At 51.8% G+C, this 20,104-nt stretch overlaps 6 protein-coding genes across 6 annotated transcripts; 1 reads left to right on the top strand and 5 right to left on the bottom strand.

Annotated features, from left to right (window-relative positions):
• Nucleotides 1-269: 269 nt before the first annotated feature.
• Nucleotides 270-3,659, bottom strand: KY384_007494 (uncharacterized protein; the record flags this gene model as incomplete). The annotated part of the gene is made up of 4 exons (XM_044815985.1): nucleotides 270-2,214; nucleotides 2,265-2,493; nucleotides 2,574-3,581; nucleotides 3,629-3,659. 4 exons carry the CDS (start codon nucleotides 3,657-3,659, stop codon nucleotides 270-272), a joined length of 3,213 nt encoding a protein of 1,070 aa, XP_044666625.1.
• Nucleotides 3,660-4,417: 758 nt separating this feature from the next.
• On the bottom strand, nucleotides 4,418-5,419 carry KY384_007493 (uncharacterized protein; the record flags this gene model as incomplete). Its single annotated transcript, XM_044815984.1, has 2 exons — nucleotides 4,418-4,558; nucleotides 5,291-5,419. The coding sequence occupies 2 exons, from the start codon at nucleotides 5,417-5,419 to the stop codon at nucleotides 4,418-4,420; spliced, it is 270 nt and encodes an 89-aa protein (XP_044666624.1).
• Nucleotides 5,420-6,072: 653 nt separating this feature from the next.
• KY384_007492 (uncharacterized protein) lies at nucleotides 6,073-7,145 on the bottom strand (the record flags this gene model as incomplete). The annotated part of the gene is made up of 2 exons (XM_044815983.1): nucleotides 6,073-6,693; nucleotides 7,068-7,145. 2 exons carry the CDS (start codon nucleotides 7,143-7,145, stop codon nucleotides 6,073-6,075), a joined length of 699 nt encoding a protein of 232 aa, XP_044666623.1.
• A 492-nt stretch (nucleotides 7,146-7,637) lies between these two features.
• On the bottom strand, nucleotides 7,638-9,250 carry KY384_007491 (uncharacterized protein; the record flags this gene model as incomplete). Its single annotated transcript, XM_044815982.1, is given in 2 exon segments — nucleotides 7,638-7,712; nucleotides 7,727-9,250. 2 exon segments carry the CDS (start codon nucleotides 9,248-9,250, stop codon nucleotides 7,638-7,640), a joined length of 1,599 nt encoding a protein of 532 aa, XP_044666622.1.
• A 2,527-nt stretch (nucleotides 9,251-11,777) lies between these two features.
• KY384_007490 (uncharacterized protein) lies at nucleotides 11,778-12,972 on the top strand (the record flags this gene model as incomplete). Its single annotated transcript, XM_044815981.1, has 2 exons — nucleotides 11,778-12,041; nucleotides 12,124-12,972. The coding sequence occupies 2 exons, from the start codon at nucleotides 11,778-11,780 to the stop codon at nucleotides 12,970-12,972; spliced, it is 1,113 nt and encodes a 370-aa protein (XP_044666621.1).
• Nucleotides 12,973-13,464: 492 nt separating this feature from the next.
• Nucleotides 13,465-19,368, bottom strand: KY384_007489 (Type I Iterative PKS; the record flags this gene model as incomplete). The annotated part of the gene is made up of 4 exons (XM_044815980.1): nucleotides 13,465-13,570; nucleotides 13,664-17,147; nucleotides 17,195-18,504; nucleotides 19,067-19,368. 4 exons carry the CDS (start codon nucleotides 19,366-19,368, stop codon nucleotides 13,465-13,467), a joined length of 5,202 nt encoding a protein of 1,733 aa, XP_044666620.1.
• Nucleotides 19,369-20,104: the final 736 nt, after the last annotated feature.

The following is a 20,104-nucleotide window of genomic DNA, read 5'->3' as shown; positions in this document are numbered from 1 at the left end:
ATACATTTCTGATCGTTGTCACGGCGCTCAATGCGTCGCTGATTGTAAAATCATCGTGATTGCTAGTGTGTGATATACATCCTTGACCCCTTGGTAGAAGTCAACGCATGATATGATCCTGCTGAGTCCACTCGGAGCGTCTTGCTTCAGGGCAGTGGCGAGAGAAGCAGAGTAACGAACCAACTCGTCGATCTCAATGTCACTGTGACTTCCGCCGCTTTTGAAAAGCAAGCGGCTGAGGTCAGGGAACTCTTTGATATTCATTCACTTCAGGCGTCGGTCTGGCGTGATAGATAGGTTACTGCTCCTTCAACTGCCGTCAATTCATCCAATTTCGCTTGAGCTCGCTTAGTATCTGCATGCTCAGAGCCATAGAATTTAGTGGACACCACCACATGCTCGCTCAAGAGTTCTAAAGCCTTTCCTCTTTCACCTTCCTCAAGATAAATTTCCGCCAAATCCCAAATGCATCGCAACAAAAAGCGATGATGCATTGTCCCCACGCTCCGAGAACGTACCAGTGCTTGTGTAAGCAGACTTTTCGCCTCCCCGTATCGCTTTTGACTGCGGCATGTCATTCCTAAATTTGTCGTTATTACAACGATTAATTTCTCATTGGAGTTTTCACTTTCGCAAAGAACCCCGAGTGCTAGCACTTGAAGCTCTTCTGCCTCTTCAAACATACCCTTCTCATGCAACGTTGCTCCCAAATCCGTCATTAGCGTAGCAAGACTTTCACCTCCATAGCCTGAGGTTCCTGGGAAGAATTGGAGCATCTCCATCTGGAGTGCCATTGCTTCATCTAGTCGACCTTGGGCTCTGAGTATCTTGGCTGAAAGCAACATAGAACGCCTTCTTGCTTCAACAACATCTTCATTCTCGATTGTATTTGAAAATCTCAATACGGCGGAGAGAGTGTCCTGGGCTTCCTTAAACAGCCTCTGATGGTATTGGCTAAGAGCTAAGCCATGCAAAGAATTCAGCGTGTGTTTGTCCCCCATGCCAAGGGTTTGCTTGTAGTACTCAGCAACCGCAAGAAAAAGTCGATCTGCCTCCCTACCTCGGTCCGCCTGTATCATCAAAATCGCAAAATTTGAATACCACTGACAAGACCGTTGGGACATATTCAAGGAATCCGCCCGTAGACATGCAATAATATGAGGAAGTAAGCTTCGTTGAAAGTTGGCGGTCTTCTCATCGGACGTCATTGCGATCGATGCCGAGAGTATAGCCCTAGCTTTCGAGCAAGGTCTATTATTATGGGTCACCTTCAAACGGTCAGATGCCCATGCATGAACCAGTCGATGCATCGAGAAATAACGCGTAGGCCTATCGTAACTTATGAGGGAGAAGGACAGTAGACATCGTATGCCTTGATAGAATGATTGTTCGTTCCATTGTCCATCAGAACTTAGTTGAAATAATTCCAAAGGGAAATTGGCTTGCTCAAACTCCTCGCCCTGCTCAACGTCCTCGGCTTGCTCGAACGCTTCAAAGAGCTCACGACTTTCTGCAGCCTTCCTGAAGATCTCTTCCGCAATATTCTCAAAGTGAAAGCATGAGAAGATACCGAGTATCTGTAAGGCAGTCTTTGCCGCATGGCCTGCATGGCTAGCACTTTGTTGCGCACGTTTGTCGAGAGCGGCGTGAGAGACATCCCAAGTCGCATACACCGCTCGATCATAATCAGATGCGCCTCTGTAAGCGTCGTTCTCAAAGAGTTGCTGTCGGTGGACTTTCATGGTACTCAAAAAGCCATCTATGGAACATTCTCCGCTGGCTATGTAGGCCCCTGCTTGATCGATAGCGAGCGGTAGGAACCCCAGCTCCAGCGCGATCTCTGATGCTCTTGCCTCGTTCTCGTTTGACATGTCTAGGCGCGCGGCGATTAGTAGCAGCGATATTGCTTCCTCTTTACCCATTTCATCAACTTTGAGGGCCTGATCAGCGCGCAAACGCCGTAATCCTTCGTCTCTGCTGGTGTAGATGACGTCGCCCTGGGTGCCTGGTGGCCAAAGTCCATTGATCTGGGTTGGATCGTCGGCACCATCGAATATAAGGAGCCATTTGCTCTCGACTTGCTCTACAGCTTCCAAGGCAACCTGAAGAGAGCAACTGGGTCCAACGTCTGGACACATTTTCTGAGCGATACGCCGATAGCCATGCTCAACTGTGCCCTTATCCGTTCCATCAATCCAGAAGACCTGCTCGTAACTGATGAGTGAGTAGCTGAAATTGTTTCGCTTGGAAGGTTTCTTACTTACTCGTCATGCTGATCTTCAGCGAACTTCAAGGCAAGCTGGCTTTTGCCTGCTCCTCCCATGCCATGGAGAAGAAATTCTCGCCTGCGCCTCTCAGTGTGATTTCGAGGACCGAAATATTCCTTCATTCGCTTCAAGTGATCTGCTCGGCCTGTGAAGAGTGGACTGGAGAGGTAACAACGTTTCGCGGATGTCGTAACCATTTCCAGGGTGTTTAGGGGAACGGTAGAGCCTGCTACATCGTCAGAGGTAGATCGCGGCAGATCGCGACAGCCTCGAGGGGAAGCAATAGCGCCTTTAATCAATACTGACAGATTAAACGCAGTGTAATCCTTGAAGCGGCGGTGTCTCTATCTCCACGCAAGGTTCGTACGGCAGTATTCATGGAACGATTCACATTCACATCCTCTAAGTAGGCTTTCGTATGGGTTTGCATCTTGTTCATCTTCTCCCACTCTTCCAGAGATGTGCTCTCGGCGCCATGCTCCACGTTGAACCTGAAATAGAGGTCAGAGCACTCTTCGAATTGTTGTGCAAGCGCATGAGCAACGGCTTCGCAGTTGGTTGCTAGGCTCTTTAACACCCCAATCATTTCTAAAGGAATCATCTTTTGGAACGCGTCTGGTTTCTGCAAGCCTATGACGCCAGATCTTCCAGTCCCAATGCTGATCAATGAGCCAATTGTAGCCGTATCGCCATAGATTCTGCGCGCTTCGTCAAGAACCAGTCGAGCGGGATTGTTGTATAGTAGCCCACCATCCAGGAAATCCTCACTTGAAGCTCCATCCCCATCAAATATTCTGGCGGGCTTGAAGAAGGTAGGTGCAGCGGTAGTAGCCCTCGCTGCTTCCCAGATCTTACAGTTGGCACTTGTATTCTCTCGCACTTTGTAAGATCGAAACAGCCTTGGGTGCGACATATTGTCATTTGGCACCGCACAAACAAAGACCTTTCCCGTGGCTGCAAGGTCTGATCCTGCCTCGTTAAGCATGTATTCCCCAAGCTCCTGTCCGGCAACCACTTCTTTAATCTTTATCTCCAGGGTTGACGCTCGAAACGTCCCTTCTTTATAGATTGGCTTCTTGTTTCTCTTCGAAAAGACCGCCCCTGCAATGGTATTGTACGCCTTTAATGTCTCTTTTGTGGTCATCTTCAAGCGGCCGAGCATCAGTGCGATCAAGCCACCCGTACTTGTGCCGCCGATCAAATGAAAGTAGTCGCATGGGCGAGGTAGGCTCTCCAGTTTCTGGTCGTGTTGTAACCGCTGCATGATCTCATGAAGTATAAGGATGGACGAAATACCGCGGATACCGCCACCGTCTGCAGTCACATTAGCAATAGAAGTAAAGAATATGTCCACTACTCACCCAAGGAGAGCAGGTTGACAGGCCCGTCCATAGTCGGCCGACGCTGAACGACCGTTACTCATAGAATGAGGAGGCAACAGTCAGAGGTAGCGTTCGGGAAGGTGGTATGATAGATACCAGAAGGATACGACGAAGGCGTGCACCATCTGCAAGGCGCTATCACAGTTCACAGGACCTGGAATCGCCCATACCTTACGATTGAATGGCATGTTAGTTGAAGGTCAAGACAATCGTTGGCACCTAGGAGCTTAAGCGCCCTCAGCCTGACCCTCCACACCTTCGACTGGCAGCTCCTTCATCCATTGGTGGCCGCAAATCAGGGTCTAATGCAGCGGAGCCTCATTTCACCACGGGCTCTGGTCAATCGTTCCAGGCTGATGTAGTGACACATACGGCTGCTTAAAGTCTTGTAGACAGTCATGGTAGAGCAGCGTTCATGTTTATGTCGCTGCATTGTCAAGGCAATTGCACAATGGAGGAAGAATCAAAGGGTTTCAAGATATTGGAATGCCAAGCTTTGAGACTTCGTCCCGCGACAACATTCTCTTCAGTACGGACATGACAGAACGAATACGGAGAAGAAATTTCATTGCTCGTATATTACTTTTGGGACATCTTCCAAAAGTTTCGAGACCGGTCGATCAGTCAGTATGGAGGAAGAAATAAGGCCCCGTCAGAGCACATTGATCAATCACAACAAGACTGAGAGTCATGCCGATCCAATCTCCCTCAAAGCAATTCAGCGCCCATCACCAGCACATAACCTATATCGTACCCTCTCACCACCTACTACGTCCTCAAGAACTGGCAGCCAATAAAGCTAGCTGCCGCAAACATTGGTCCAGCTTCTTTGACAGCCTCGCTGATGACGTTACCCAATCCGGGCAATGAGCACCAATCGAAGTCTTCATTATCGAGTTCCATCGTTACCTAAGCCTTCATATAATTCACCCTCGAAGTGACAATGACCTGCTGCGTAAACTGGCAGAGCATGTCTTTGCCCCTGTTCGACAGGCTCGATTCTCTCCGGATTATTCGAGAACTCTCTTCACGTGTGATCCTCGCAGCTTTTCGCGGCGTCCATAGCATTAATAATAGCAGTGGCGAAGACGGAACCTTACCCATGTTCGAAGCAGGACTCGAAGAAGAGGTCAAGGTCGCCTCGTCGGGCCTCTCCCCAGGGCTGGTCCAGAGCGTGGTCGTCTGCGTGATTTCTTCAGACTGCGAGTCGTCGCAAAAGCCATCGTCGTCGCTACAGATGTCTTTGAGCTTTTGGAACATAGAGGCTGGTGCTACGCTGCTGTATGTGAATTTGCCGTTTAGATGATCACGTTGGACTTAGACGTCCGCCCCTCGAGAGGACATCTGGCATCAATATGGGTCCTTGAGTTAGTGGTGAGCGCTCGAATGATCCAAGACAGGCTGACTCTGGACTTGGGACTGGTGTGGGCTTTCAGTGGGACAATTCGGCTGCGAACAGCACGACTGCCGTGGCCAATAGGAAGAATTGCATAGCGAGGTCGTCACGATAGGTGAGGAGTGAAGGTGTGACTGAGTCAAAGCCTCTAGATGTCTGGATATGAGTCGCTCGTTAAGGATAAGGTACAGCATAACGAATGACGACTTCCATTTACTCATGCTCTAGCACAGTGGAATTACTACCTCGGTGGGTTTCTTCCCAACACAACCGCTTGAGTTTGCAAGCCGCGTTGCATCATAGAGGTCTGTCGATGCTCGAGTCAGCTTCCCGTCGAGTGCATAGATGCCTCCATCATTTCGAGGCAAAGTCATTGCAGGTCACCACAATGCACTTCTCCCTTGCCTATGACATATGGACCGTGGGTCCTAAGCGAGCGAAAGATGTCAATACACAAATCAGGAATACCAGTATGCGACGCACAGGTATGGCGAGGGCTTCGTTATGCATGCAAAGATATCTGCATTGTATCGTTCTGGATTCTCAATGCAATATCGCCTCGTACCTGCAGATATACTTGACTAAAGGCGTGATAGTGAGGTCTATATTGACTATCGCCACGTGCATGCATGATCAATAATGCCGCACACGAGGTGTAGCAAGGCCCTTTTCCGATAATGATGGTCCAACTACGATCTTGTAAGTTCATTCAGAGCATTGCCGGACCATTAATTCACTTCAATCCAAAGTTGGGTCAGTAAAGACGAGGCCAGCAGGGTCAAACAAGTCATTTATTCTCGCGGCGCAGGAGTCGATATATCTTCGTTCTGCAGATACATGGCACCATCCACTCGCTGTATATAAGCCAGTGAAAGGATTCGCCTTCTGGAGCACACCGATATGTCTTCCCTCCTCTCCAACCTCACCTCCATCGTCACCGCCTCTGCAAACGCCTTAACCCGCTCCTCCCCCTCCCCCTCCCTTTCACATTCGCCTGCTGGAGCACAGCAACAGAACTAAGCGCGAACTATTCGGCTTCACTCTTGAACCAGAATTTTGGATCGTTATGAAACTGCGGATGGAGGGAGGGGGGAACAGATTTCCAGAAGATGCCTTCCGCAGTAGTACACTTGACTTTCTTCGCCTTCCCACTTGTCTTCTTGTCAATCGTGGGGGTTTGCTTGATGTAGAGGCCAGCAATAGTGGCTGCAAACGGGCAGCCTACGAACACTTCCATGATAGATCTCTCAATCCCCTTTCTCGTATCCTTCTCATTTTTCAAGTTAATCTCACGGGTGAAGAAGCCGCCTAAGACAAATCGCGTCAGCATCGCCCGTCCCAAGAGACTATCACCATCCACATACCCCTCCCCACACGAAAGATCCTCCCCCCGGTCCTCTATGTCTCTGAACAGCTCATCTCGCATCCACTCCCCCCCCTCCCTTCCTCCTTCACACCAACAACAGCCAGAAAACTTCGACAACTCCGCGATCGCAACGCCTCTCTGGGAGCCCTTGCCGCAAAACTCGCCCACGATCACGACTCCCTTCTTCACCGCCTCTTCAGATTTGGCAGCAAAGAGTTCGCGATATCTGACTACGACCTTGTCACGCCAGGCGAAGATGGGGGCGCGACCGATATTGTTGATCTTGCACCAGGAACAATGTTAGCGCAACACTCACTCCACAAGACACATGTTCAGAATTCCACTCTGAAAGTGACATGCTCTTTGGAGGGAAGAGGGGAGAACGTATCTAAATGGTAAACGGAGCGTTATCCTCCCCCTTCACCTTCTACCTTGCTTTTGCCCACGCTCAATCCAACCCGGTTACGACTCTGTAGCACAAGCTCAGTTTCCCCTTCCCCTTCCCCTCTATCTGCTCCTTGCCAATTTCCTCGGGCGGGAATGGGGATTTAGAGGGGAAGGAGGGGAAGGGTGTGGGTGTGGTAGGGGATACACGTGCTCGAGTCAAAGTTATTGTTGGAGGTGTCGTGGGGGTGGGGATGAGATGGTTGATGGACAATGCGCTCAGTGACAGCATCAATATAACTATTAACCGGTGCAGACTTTTTGGGTCTAAGTTGTGGTAATAGATCCATCATGTCAAGAATCTGTGTATGAAATGTTGTGGAGAGTGACAGGCAAGTGATAGTGTTCAGGAGATACTCGTAGATGTCTTTTGAGATTGGTAGAGATGCTAGAGGGATATCATGTCTAATATAACATCCCGTACGGTGACTCACGAAGATTATAAGTTGGCATTGACCATGGATAACAACTTAGTGCTGCTGTATAACATCATTCACTCCATCTACTGCGCCCTAGATGCATGAAGCAAGAACGACTACGAGCGTCGTCTACCTCGTCTAACCACCGCCCCCACGCCATCGCACCGCGAGCATCGTCATCGGTATCATCCAAACTTCTATCCACGTCTTGACAATTCTCCCCCCTCCTCCCATCACGCCTCCAACACAAACCTCGACCTCTTCCTAATCGCAGCCCCATACCTCCAAAAAACAACGGGCCCACCTAAAAACCCCACCGCCAAAAACCCCAACAAACTCGTCGCCCATCTCGTCCCCATACCTCTATACATCACATCCGCAAAAAGCGGAAAGACCGCCCCAAACGTGCATCTCACGACCGTATTCGCCGCAATAGCACTATTAGCATTAACCTTATAAACATCCACAATGTAATTCAACCCATTGACCAGAATAAGCAGAATCCCCATGCCCATGGGCACACCAGCCAGAATCTGCGGCCACGGGCTGATCGTCGGGAAGGACGTCCACGCCCACCAGAACAGACCTGGCGGAAGCAAAAGCCCGCCTAGAATCATAGGTGGGAGGCGTGCTTCAGGCGACTTGGCCGTATCGCCATTTTGTGAGGCGGCGAGCGTGGCGCGATAGGATGTCACAGACCAGTAGGCATTTATGCATCCGCCGGCGATGACGCCGATGCTGATTGCCAAGAAGGGGAGGCCGGCATTCCCTTGCGACCAGCCGCGCTCGCGCTCGAAGGAGATGGGGTACGCGGTGAGGAAGAGGTAGAGAATACCGTATGTGAGGCCAATATAGGTGCAGAGCCAAGCGAGGATGGGTTCGAGATGGAGCATGCGGAAGGGGCGGGTCAGATATCTTTCCACGATAATGGTGGGGGTGATGACTTTCTCGTCCGCAGAGGAATGGAGAGCCCAATTCCCAGTCTCTGCGCGAAGGGCACGGGCTTTGACCTGCAAGATACGCGGGTGGGATGTTTCGGGGAGGAAGACGGCCGCGAGGGTGAAGGAGAGGAGGGCCATGATTACGCCTATCCATTCGGTCCAGCGCCAGCCGAGGTAGGATTGTGCGATGTAGCCACCCATGATAGGGGCGGCGACGGGGCCAACGAACGTGCACATCGAATAGATCCCAACCGCCACACCTCTCGCGACAGGACTCCAGAAGTCAGCAAGGCTTCCACCCACGATACACAATGGCGCCACGCCGAATACTCCTGCAAAGAAGCGGCATATGAGGATGGTTTGGATGTTGGCCCCGCTGGCCACGCCAACTTGGAAAATCGACATGACGAAGGTGCCGACGAGGAGGGGTGGGCGGCGGCCATAGAGTTCGCTTGCTGGTCCGAAGATTATGGGACCGAGAGTGAAGCCGAGGAGAAAGAGGGAAGTGCCGAGGGTGGTTACTTGCTCAGAGACGTGGTATTGAGAAGAAGTGGCGGAGATGCAAGTTGAGAAGATGGATGAGGTGAAAGTTGTAGTGAAGGTGAGCGAGGCAAGTATGCCTGTGACGCCGACTTTGTAGCGGAACAACCAGTTTTGGGGGTTGGCGGGATCATCAGGGCCAGAGAATTGAATAAGATTAGGGTCTGGTGGGGGTGGAGAGGGCGGTGGAGAGGATGGTCTTTTCTCCTCCTTCGTTGGAGAAGGCGGCGAGTCCTCGTCATCAAATTGTGTCTTCTCACTGTTTGTGGAGGCTATGCCTTGCTCCAGATCTATCGACTTGCGCGGACTCATTGAGACCTCAGTCTGAGCTTCTGAGTCGACAACATCCTCTGAGGTAGACATTTTAGCTTCCTGACCCTTGAACAGCTTGTCCTCCACTGGCTCAGTATTGCAATCGAAGAATAGCTGGGAGTGGCTTCTGTCAGCAGGAAGAGCGATCCCTCCCAGGCTTACGTGTTTTGCAGGACCCTCCATTGTACTCGATCAGACATTATCGCCTCGTCATACTGATCCAAACCCAATGCCTCCACACTCATGCTCAAGATGCGAATCAGTAGTGCAGCATCTCACATCCGAGCCTACAGAAACATCGCAGGACTGCCCGTCAGACAGGGCTTGGCAGAGCACAACGTCATTAGATGCACAATTGTGCAATGCTCGTTCCGCCGAGTCGAACGGTGGAGGCTGGCGGATGTCGGTGACCGCTCAGTCGCCGTTGCGGAAGATAAGGCAACCTTAGGAATAAGCATAGGTGAAGTTCGCCGATCTGACATAAAGTCAGACAAGTGCCGACATTGCCAATGTTGAGACGGCAGTGAGAGATATGCAGATTTATTTCTCGAATCAAGGAATCCGGGATGTTTACAGCGCGAACCACAGGGGGCAGTAGGGCGGTAGGGGTTTCTTCGGTTGGGTTCCGAGCTGGCTCCGTGGCTCTCGCTTCGTTGGAAGCCCGCAGCTGCCGTTGGGCGGTGTGCTGTCGGTCGTGCATAAGTGGAAAATCATAGGGGCCCCTCTAGCCATGTCCGTCTAGAGCACCCCATCTTGCCCCATCTTGCTGTCTTGGGATCGGAAAGTGGGATGTCTTCGGCCTTTTCTTGCTGGCGCACGTGCCACAGCTAAACATGGGCCATGTTGAAACCAATTGAAGTACATGTCTTGAGAGCCTCAGAAGTGTCTTAGGTGTTTCCATTTCTGGTCCCTAGCCGTGGTGCGCGATCCGTGTCAATGGTGGCTGAGATATAGCAAACCAATTAGCCTATGTCTTACGGTGCCTGAAAGCTGGGACATCTTTTCGCGGGCCAGCAAACCCCTCCACCGCCATTCTCGTGGAGACGTAATCAACGGCTTAGCATTCTGCACTCCAAATTCTGATGGGAGGATCCTATGTCAGAATCCAAAGCGGGCCTGTCTTTCTCGCATCGACTATGCAGGAACTCCAACCCTCGTACCTCCAGAAAGTCTGACGTTGGTCTTGGTCTTGGAGATGCTGGTGCCAAGGAGCTGCTGTTCTTCCGCAGTCCGATTGCGTGGTTTTAGTCATCATCAGGCAATCCTATTCCCACGAGACCACACCCTACAGCGCAGAATTCCATCGCGTATCGGGTGAAGCCGTTTAAATCGTGTGTCAATGCAGCCTGGTTCCCTACTTATTGGTTGGTATTAGCCGAAATGGCTCAGAGACAATCTCGTTGCATCCGCAGTGTCAATCTGTTGGGTCTGAAAAGGAAAAAAACCCGTTCAAACGGTCTGTCGAGACGAGCTCGCTGAATACTGGAAGTACGGAGAGATAAGAGCGGGGTCCTTGGGTCGCATGTGTAGTACATTCTGATAGTCAAGACCCAGCGGTAGGCTACCGGAAAATTTATCAACGTCCGTCAGCTTGCATGGCTGGTATACAGCGAAGTGGACGTGGCTTGCCAAGTACAAAGTAGTGAGGATCCACCGCAAGGTTGTAGGGATTAGAACGGGCTGAAGCTAGTCGGGCCCATCAGATGTTCCCAATTCAGCCCCAGCATTCGTCAACTTGCAGCAGGAGAAAAAACCCCGCAGGAGAATTCTGCCTGCAGTCAACACGCGAGGTTCCTTTACTGGTTTTGTTGTTCTCGTGATGAAGCTTCTGCGTTCCTGTTTCCATGCAATACCTCAGGGGAAGATGGTTCTAATAATGGCAAGTTAGGGATCGATGGTCAGCAGTGGTCAGCGCAGATCCCATCGATAGGGCCGACAAATAAGGCGCTGTTGGTGTGTCTCAATCGACTTATCTACGATCCCAACAATGCCATGACCCTGCGTCTAGTCTGCTAGTATGACGAGCATAGGTACGTACTATCTGGTGATAGTTTGGTGCCGAGCCTGGAAAGGGCTTGACTAAATCGCGATATTTGCTTGACCACGAATCGGGACCAAGAGTCTCTTAAATCAGGTGAGTAAGCCTGCCAATGGTCCTCGTAAGGCGTAAGCCCAGTGGATGCTAGGATTGCAAATCCGCAATCCGCTATCCTCATCTCAGCCCGGCGGCCTGACTCTGACTTCTGGCATTGTTCCACTTTGCACCCACAATGAAGGCAGGCCGAACAGCAACGGACACCGGCACCGCAATTGCACGTGGGAGGATGCAAGAGACGAGAAAGAGATGAATCGTATTGGCGAAGTCGACGGTGACGCCGTTTTCCAGCTCGACCCGGAGGCGGGAGGGCGGAACGGAAGAAATAAACAGCGGGTCGCTAGTCAGGGCCAGGGCATCTCGACCAGAACATCATCCTCATTATCATCAAGCCCAAGCTCAACACCCATCCCCACACATCCATCCAAGCTACGCGCGTCATGTGACTCCTGTTATCTGGCGAAGATCAAGTGTGGCAAAGAGAGACCCCGCTGTCGCCGCTGTCTCAATCATGGCTCCAAATGCATCTACAGCCCATCCAGGCGGACTGGGAAACCCAGACGACTCACAATGGCCACCAGAGAGTCATTCTCGGCGTCAGAGAGGCACTCACATATGCCCTCTCCCGCGACGACAACACGTGCATCTCCTCAACCCCATCAGCACCGTCGCCATGACTCTGGGTCTGCTACGGCCAGTGTTGACCACTTAGACAATCAATCCTTTCTTGACTGGCCCTTTGGACCCACATCAGAGAATGCGATGACTATAGACCCCAGCATAGCATTCTCTTGGCAGCAGCCGGTCCAGAGTGGTCAGCACAGCGCCTCGCTCATGGAGTCTGGGCTTCCGCCTTCTCCGTACCAGTCCCACACATCTGTACGTCTGTTTCCTCTGCTTACCCAACCACATGCCACCAGTGAGTAAAGAGAGACGTCATCTAACTTAGGCTTAACCACAGGGATCCATTTCTGACCAGCAACCCTCTCCGCAATGGGCCAACCCCACCCTCACCACCAACGACTTCAACCTCCTTCATGCCAGCTTCGCCTCCCCTCCTCCAATCGCGCCTATTGCGTCTCAAACTCCAAGAGCTTGTAACTGCACGTCCACAACCTTCTCCGCCCTGCAAATCCTGCACGAGCGCTCCTCCAGCTCCACACCCTTCGATCTCATTCTACACACCAACAAAGAAGTCCTCACCCGCATTTCTCAGCTCCTGGCCTGCACCGTCTGCGCTGCGGCCATGGACGCGGCCCTAGCTCTCACCCTAGCAGCAAGTCTCGCAAAATTGCTTGGATGGTACTCCGAGTCAATCGTTCGCAGGCCGCCTGCCTCTCTCACTCCGCAGACTTTACGAAAGCTCACAGATGCGCAGCCCTCGTCTCAGCAACAACAGAAGTCAGACACTCAAGGGACCAGGAGGGCGATGATGCAGAAAGAGTTATCACAATCCAGCACCTCCTCAGCTGAGGGTAGAGCCCCTCCCCTCGCGCACACGCCAATTGTCCTCGGCACGTACGAGCTCGACTCCTCGGATGACGACCTAGTCAAGATCCACGTAGTGCTCAGCGAGCTAAGAAAAGTCGACAGCGTGCTCTCTGCATTTGGGGACAGATTCCAGAAGCTGGTGACTGCAGCCGGAATGCCGAAAGAGCCGGGAGAGGAGGTTCAGCGTGTGGAACGAGAGGGCACGGCGGCCGCGGAAGGAACGTTCTATGGAGAGGTCATTGTGTTTCTGAGACGGAAGCTGAGGAGCGTGGTTGAGGGGCTGCAAAAAGAGATCAGGATGGAATTTGCGGATGTGTGAGGGCTTGTGGTTTGGAAGGCGGTCGAATCTGGGGCAGCCATTTCCGTTGCTGAAAGAGTTGGCATGGGAGGTGGTGGTTCAATTGATAGAGCCCTCAGACAGAAGTCTTCATCGGGCTGCGAGGAAAGAGCATGGTAATGGGACTTGCAAAAGCGATATCGAACGCGTGAACGCAAAAGAAGGGCTTTGTGAATGGAGGTCAAATTCTCGTTCAGGAGGACAAGAAAGAATTGAAAGACGATGTAATGACAACAACTGAATGAAAGTAGGGTAATAATGAATAATGCAGCAAAAATCATGACCGAGAGATTCGAAGCCCGTTCAATATACCCTGCCTTCGCAAACCTCACCCCAGGTCTAGAGCGATCAGTAACAAACAAACAGACGCTTGAACGCGTAAGGGAAATCCTCCCATGCCACGCGAAAAATCATTATTATATCATTCTTCCCTCACCTTTTACCGCCTCACCATTCCCCTAAATTACCATTTCCTCACAGCGCACCCTCTATATCCTTCAGCGTAGCATGGTTCGCAAAGAAATCACTCGGTAGATCCGCGCCCGTGTCTTCTTTTAGTTTGCCCAGGACGTTGAGACTCCTAACCCACATCACCGTTAGCATAGGGATCGCCCTTTTCCCACAACGCCGCCCTTGCCCACCAGCAAAGGAAAGTACAAGGAAGGTAACTCACATCAAACTATCCATTCCCATCGCACTCAAATCCGCCGTCGCATCCAATTCCCCTTCCTTCACGCCGAGCTCAGCTGATACCGTTGCGTGGATGCTGTTCAGTAACGCTTTCTCCTTCCCTCCCCTCACCTCGCCTCCATTCTTGACACCGCCCTCTTCGGCTGGTGGGGGTGGGGTCGTAGGCGGCACCTCATCGCTCGCCACACTCTCCCCCTCCCCCTCCCCCTTGCCGCTCTCCGATCGCTCGGGCGACGATTCTCCTGAGCTACTCCCTACACTCCTACCCCCACTGCCCCCAGCTCCAGCACCTTCACCGCCGCCATCATGTTCCGCCAAAAACCCCTTCAACCCCCCCACGGTCGCGAAATCCACAAATAAGGTGGAGGCAACATCCAAGCCTAACTCCTCCTTGAATTTCCCCGAGATGTTGAGGGAGAGGAGGGAGTCGACGCCTAGATCTGCCCAGGCACTGCCGTCGCTGAGGTCGGTGGCGGGGACGCCGAGTTCGTCTGCGATGATATCCATAGCCTTAGCGGTGAGGCCTGTGGAGGTAGGTTTGGTTGCCGCAGCCGGGGCTGGGGCGGGAGATTTCGGCTTTTCCGAAGCTGAGGCATGTGGTTTCTTCGCTGGAGGAGCAGGTTTGGGTTTGGGTTTGGCAGCAGCAGGTTTCCCCGACGCAGCCGCGAGGAGTGAGTCCATGAGTTGGCGGGGCATATTGTGGAACCGCAGCCCCTCCACCACAGCGACGATCTCTTCGCCGTCAAAGACGTAGAGATCGCCCACCACCGCTTTGGCACTCTCCTGGTGCATCTTGACATACGACCGATAAGTCTTGTCGACTGTAAGGGGGCGGAGGACTCGATAATTGTCCCATCCGTGCGAGACATAGACTTCTTTACTCGGCTGCGCGTTACGATTGCCTAGCATGATGAATCCCGAAAGATGCGCCGCGCTGTCCGTTCGGTACGGACTGCACAGAAACCCATCGTCCGTGCCCCCCGTCTGGAATTTGACGGAGGCAGTGGCTTCGAGGTTCTCGTTGTCCAAGACCACGGATTCCATGCCCCGGTATTTATGGCCGTAATGAATGAGCCCGCCGAAGAGCTTGTAGGCCATCCCGCGCTTTATCAGATCCACGTCCTCCCCGCTGTCGAGGGCTTTGAGAAGGTGGTCAATGCGGGTCTGGACCATGTATTTATTGCGTTCCCAGCCGGCGGACCAGTCAGCGCTGTTTTCGTAGGCGACGGCGCAGTTGGCGTGCAGCATCGTGCGTTTACCGGTGGAGGAGTTGAAGCTGTGGAAGCTGAAGTCGACGGTGTTGGTGGGTTTTTGGTACGTGCCGACGATGTGGAAGAGTTGCGGGCCGGAGTCGGAGACGATGAGGGGTTTTTGCACGATCATGGATTTGACGTTGAGGGAGGGTGGAGTGGTGTCGGGATGGAGTTGGGTGTAGAAGTGTTGGGCTACTACGAGGGCCATGTCGCAGTAGAGGGACTGAAGTGGGGTGTTAGATTCGCTCTGGAAAGTGGTTGAGGGGAAAGGGGAAAAGGGATCGCTTACTGGAGGACACAAGCCTAGGCCATTGACTTCATGGCCTTCGATACATTCTTTCAGTATTGACTTGGTGAGATCGACTTCGCCTACAATCGTTGGGCTTTCAGCTTTGAGGTCCAATTCCACGATGCGATCGACCGAAGCTGCCTCGAACTTGGGCTTCGGGATATTAGCCTCGATCTCTGCGTTGCCTTTTGACAACGTCCAGTCATTAGTGTACTCAATCCAGTAGTTCTTGTTGTCGAATTGGTAGGTTGGTAGCTTCAAAAGCTCATGGGCATCATCAAAGTCCTCGTGATAATGATTCCAATTGAGCTTGAGGCCAGCATCATTCAGCGTGCACATGGAGTTTGCAATGGTTTGCCAATCATCCTCATTCTTGCGAAGAGATGATGCAGCCTTGATCTGAGGCCCCAGAGTACCTTTAACCATGCCCGTGCAGATGGGATGAGCACCAATTTCAAGCCATAGGCTGCTATCTTCGATAAGGCCCTCGTGTTTCGCGGCTTCGATGCCACCAAGGAAATTGACAGTTTTGCGGCAATGATCGCGCATGTAGGAAGCGCTGAATGGAAGTTCGTCCTCACTAGTGACGACTTTGTTGAGAAGTGGAGAGATGACGGGGATTGATGGCTTATTGAAGGCGACGCCTTTGGACTTGGCTTCGAACTCATCCAGGATCGCCTCAACTTGCGCCGAATGGAATGCAAACGGGATGGAGAGCTTGGTTGCTTTGAAGCCGTTGTCTTTCAGATCTTTGACCAGATTGTCCATCGCCTCATTAGGTCCGCTCATGACGGTCTCTTCGGACGCATTTATACAAGCTATCTCACACCCTTCACGATTCACATAGTCGCTTAGCGCTGCGACAGATGCTTTGATGGCGAGCATAGAATGAGTACCAGGCTGACAATGCTCTTGCAATAATTTGGCTCTTGTTCCGCACAGGTAGATTGTGTCACTGGCGGAGAGAACGCTCGCCGCGTTCAAGGCAGCGTATTCGCCGAGACTGTGACCAACAACGACGGCAGGCTCAATACCCCACGAGTGGAAGAGCCTATACAAGGCCATCTGGACACATGTAGCACCAAGTTGTACGACCAGCGATGGTAAGGCGCTAATGTCGGTGACTGAACCATCAATCAATGGCAATATTGAAGGAAAGCCTTGCAATTTGACGCTTTTCTCGAACTTTGCGATGTCGGATTGAAATTGAGGAGAAGTCTCGAAGAGCTGCTTCGCCATACTAACATAGTGAGAGCCTTGCCCAGTAAACATGAGAGTGACTTTCGGAGCTACTTTGGGCACTTGTTGGATATCCTTGTCCAACGAGGATTTCAGTTTCTGCTTGATTGTGCCGAGGTCAGATGCTGCTACTGTGATGCGGAAGGTATGTTGAGTGCGACGAGCTGTGGTCGTGTAAGAAAGGCTCGGTAGCGTCACCTGAGCATTCTCTTCCAGATAGCTGAGAAGACTCTCGACGTTCCTCGTGAGAGACACCTTTGTCCTGGCAGTTACTGCAACGACATGAGTAGATCGCTTGTCTTCTACAGACGGCGCAGACTTGATATCGCCATCTTCCAACAGCAGAGCGGTGTTACCTCCAGCTGCACTGAAGTTGTTCAGGAAGAGTCTTCGTTTCTTGCCATTTGGTCTGTTCCATGGCGTGGGCTTGAGCGCAATATGTACATTGCGAGCCTCGAGATCCTTTGGAAATGTCCGATTGATCTTGTCTTTGATCCCGCAGTGAGGCGGTATCATATTTTTGTCCAACATGGTAAGTACTTTGATGAGCGCAGTGATACCTGAAGCGGCTTCTCCATGACCAGCGTTTGCCTTGACAGCTCCGAGATGGACGCTTTGATCTTTTCCTCGCTGTCGGTGCCTTGGAGCAAAGGTATTGCTGACGGAATCCATTTCGATGGCATCGCCTGAAAAGTCAGCGGCTTGCCTTGTTCATTGAGAAAACCCGACATACCTGCTTGAGTCCCGGTACCATGCATTTCTACATAAGAGACATCATGAGGGTCAACTCCCGCGTTATTCAAGATCTTTGAATAGAGAAATTTCTGAGCCCCAGCATGAGGATGTGTGATACTGACCGCTTCCGCAGAATGATTGGTATCAGCTCCAAGGATCACAGCCAGGATGGGATCTTTGTCTGCCTGTGCATCCTCGAGTCTTTTCAAGACTACACTGCCGACGCCATCGCCTCGACAGTAGCCGTCGGCCCCGTCGTCAAACGTGGCACATGGACCTTTCTTCGACAGAAATTGTCCACGACTAAGACCGCTGAAGATGTCGGGATTGGTGAGCACATTCATTCCGCCTGCCAGCGCTGTATCGCATTGGCCTGTTATAAGTGAAGTGCAAGCCAGCTGTATTGCAGCTAGGCTAGAGGAACAGGCAGTGTCAACCGAAAAGCTCGGCCCGCTGAAATTGAAGAAGTAGTTGATGCGCCCTGGTGCAAAAGCTCGGACGCCGCCAGGAATGAAGTAAGTATCGACCTTTTGCGCTGCTTGAATCTCTCTCCAGTCGTCACTGGTTTGGCCGTAAAATGTACCAACCCTGTCCAGTTTCGATGAAGCCGTCCGGTTCTCCACATACCCAGACATCTCAAGTGCCTCATACGCAGTCACCAAAGCCAGTCTGTGCATTGGATCCGTCTGTGCCGCCTCACGAGGAGACATATTGAAGAAGCGAGGGTCGAAGAGACCAGGCTCATCAATGAAGCAGCCAAAAGGGGTGTGAGATGTGTTTGGCCTCTTACCATCCGGGTCAACATGGGTCTTGGTATCAAAGCGGTCCTTTGGAATTTCTTTGTGTAGATCAAGCCCCTTTTCAAGTAGCTTCCAGAAAGCTTCGTGATCAGCAGCGTCTGGAAATCTCCCCGACAAGCCACAAATCGCGATCTTAGGTCGCGACTTGTTATTGTCGTCGCCTTCTTGACGGGTTGGTCCGTAAGCAAAGCGGTCATCTGAAGTGACCTCGCGTGATTTCCCTTTCAACGCAGAGATGAGACTTTGCGCAGCAGTCGATGGCCCTAGTCGTATGATATTGCAGTGGTAGTCGTCGCGTTCCTTGACTTCACTCGCGACATTGTCCAATACGAGATCCCAGCGAAGAGGGTTCACAAGGATGTCGCGAATGAGGTCGTAGAGAGTCTCTCTCAAGGTTTGGGTCGAGTACCAATTTGAGGCTGAAGTTGAGGATATGGGTATTCGTACTGCATGATTATCTAGGGTATTGGTAGCAATTGATTGAAAGATTTCAGTAACTTCATTGCCACTGAAGAGGTGAGGCGCATGATAGGGGCCTTGGATAGGCAGGCGCGTGGATCTAAAGTCTGTGAAATGAGAAGATCTGGCCAAATGGTCCAGTGCATGGTGTGGACCACTTAAGGTTACACCTCGATCACTCACAGCGCTCACCCATATCGAAGCACATGGTGGAATAGCCTTTGGCGTTTCAATGTGATCAGCACAAGAAGCAGCAGCTCGATGGAAGGCTTACCTCTGACTCGTGAAAGGCATCAAGAATCTGCTTTGCCCGCTCAGCCGTAAGACTGGGGACGACAGCAGACCAGCTTGGACTCTGAACGGAGTTGCGTTCAATTTCATCCGCGGTCTCCGATACCAATGCCCCAATTCTGAAGGCAATTGTGACCAGGTCGACCGCTACATCCAAGAGATCGATCGCACTACAGCACGAGCTCACTGCTGCGGCGGCTAGTAAGCCTGTGCAGGATCCTACAATCCTCGTATGTGCTGGTGATGGATAGCTGTCAGTTTGTCCGCTTTGATAGCTGCAGTTGTCAGCGGGGTTGCCTTAGCTTGCTCATCATGCTCACCTGAAAAAGCACGCAAGTTGTGATGCACATGTAAGTGCACTCTCAAGAGCATTTGACTTTGCTCTGCCTGGTTCCGCATACCTGCCAACCAAGTCGTTGATGCTCGAAAAGCTGGGTATGTTGTCTTGAATTGTGGACGGCTGGCGAGGGACCTCATGCCTCAGTGCTTTGTACGCCTTTCCAAGAAAAGCTGAAAGTAGAACATCATCCTTAGCTTGGAAAATGTTGCGGAAGACAGCATTATAGTCTCCTGTCTGGTCTCCAAATATCAGTATATCAATCGGAGGTTCCATTGTGTTCATAGCCTGGTGAGTAGGATCCAGTTTAGCGGAAACGAGCGTGGACTTGATCACAAGATGGGAGGCAGCGGCTTAAGAAGAGAGCTAAAGAGGGACGGCAAATTTTAGGACGCAGAGACAGTGAATCCAGCTCGTTATGGGGAAAGCTAGAGAATGGCATGGCAATCTCGATCACTTTCTCACCGCAGAAACCCCCAGTTTCCACGTAACATCGAGACATGGTCGCCGACCAGCAACGTCACTCGTCTCCATTTGAGGCCCAAAACAGTTTGGCGGTCAGCCGAGACACCAGAAACGTAGCCGGAATAGCTCACGGGGGAGCTTTTGTGGGATCGCGGCAGCTTCAGACAACCATATCAGGCCGTTCGTCTCTAGCGTCTTGGTTATCTTCATGCGCTGTGCGGTAAGCTCTAGTCTGTAGGAACACCGCATCATCGGAAGCGGCGACACAGCGGCGACACGAGGCTGAGAACAACACGAGCTAAGCAAGGGACGATAACAGCACCCTAAAGCTGACAGGCACATGCTGCGGAAAGATCAAGATTGAGCTTAGGTTATGATGGATTTTGGCATTGGCAACGGTGAAGCGGCGGCCGAAGGCGCGTGAAATCCGGCGATACGAGGATGACATCGCCGCAGCCATCGAGCGGAACAACGGGGCTTTCCAGACACACCGCGACTACCTTCCGCAGCGGGAGGGGAGTGACAGGTACCATTGTTGATGGGAATCGGGCGAGTG

The sequence above is a fragment of the Bacidia gigantensis genome (assembly GCF_019456465.1).
Source record: "Bacidia gigantensis strain McMullin 20006 chromosome Unknown contig_278, whole genome shotgun sequence".
Taxonomy (NCBI): Eukaryota; Fungi; Ascomycota; class Lecanoromycetes; order Lecanorales; family Ramalinaceae; genus Bacidia; species Bacidia gigantensis.
Note: the sequence above shows the minus strand (reverse complement) of the source record. Positions and strands in the feature narration are given on the sequence as shown.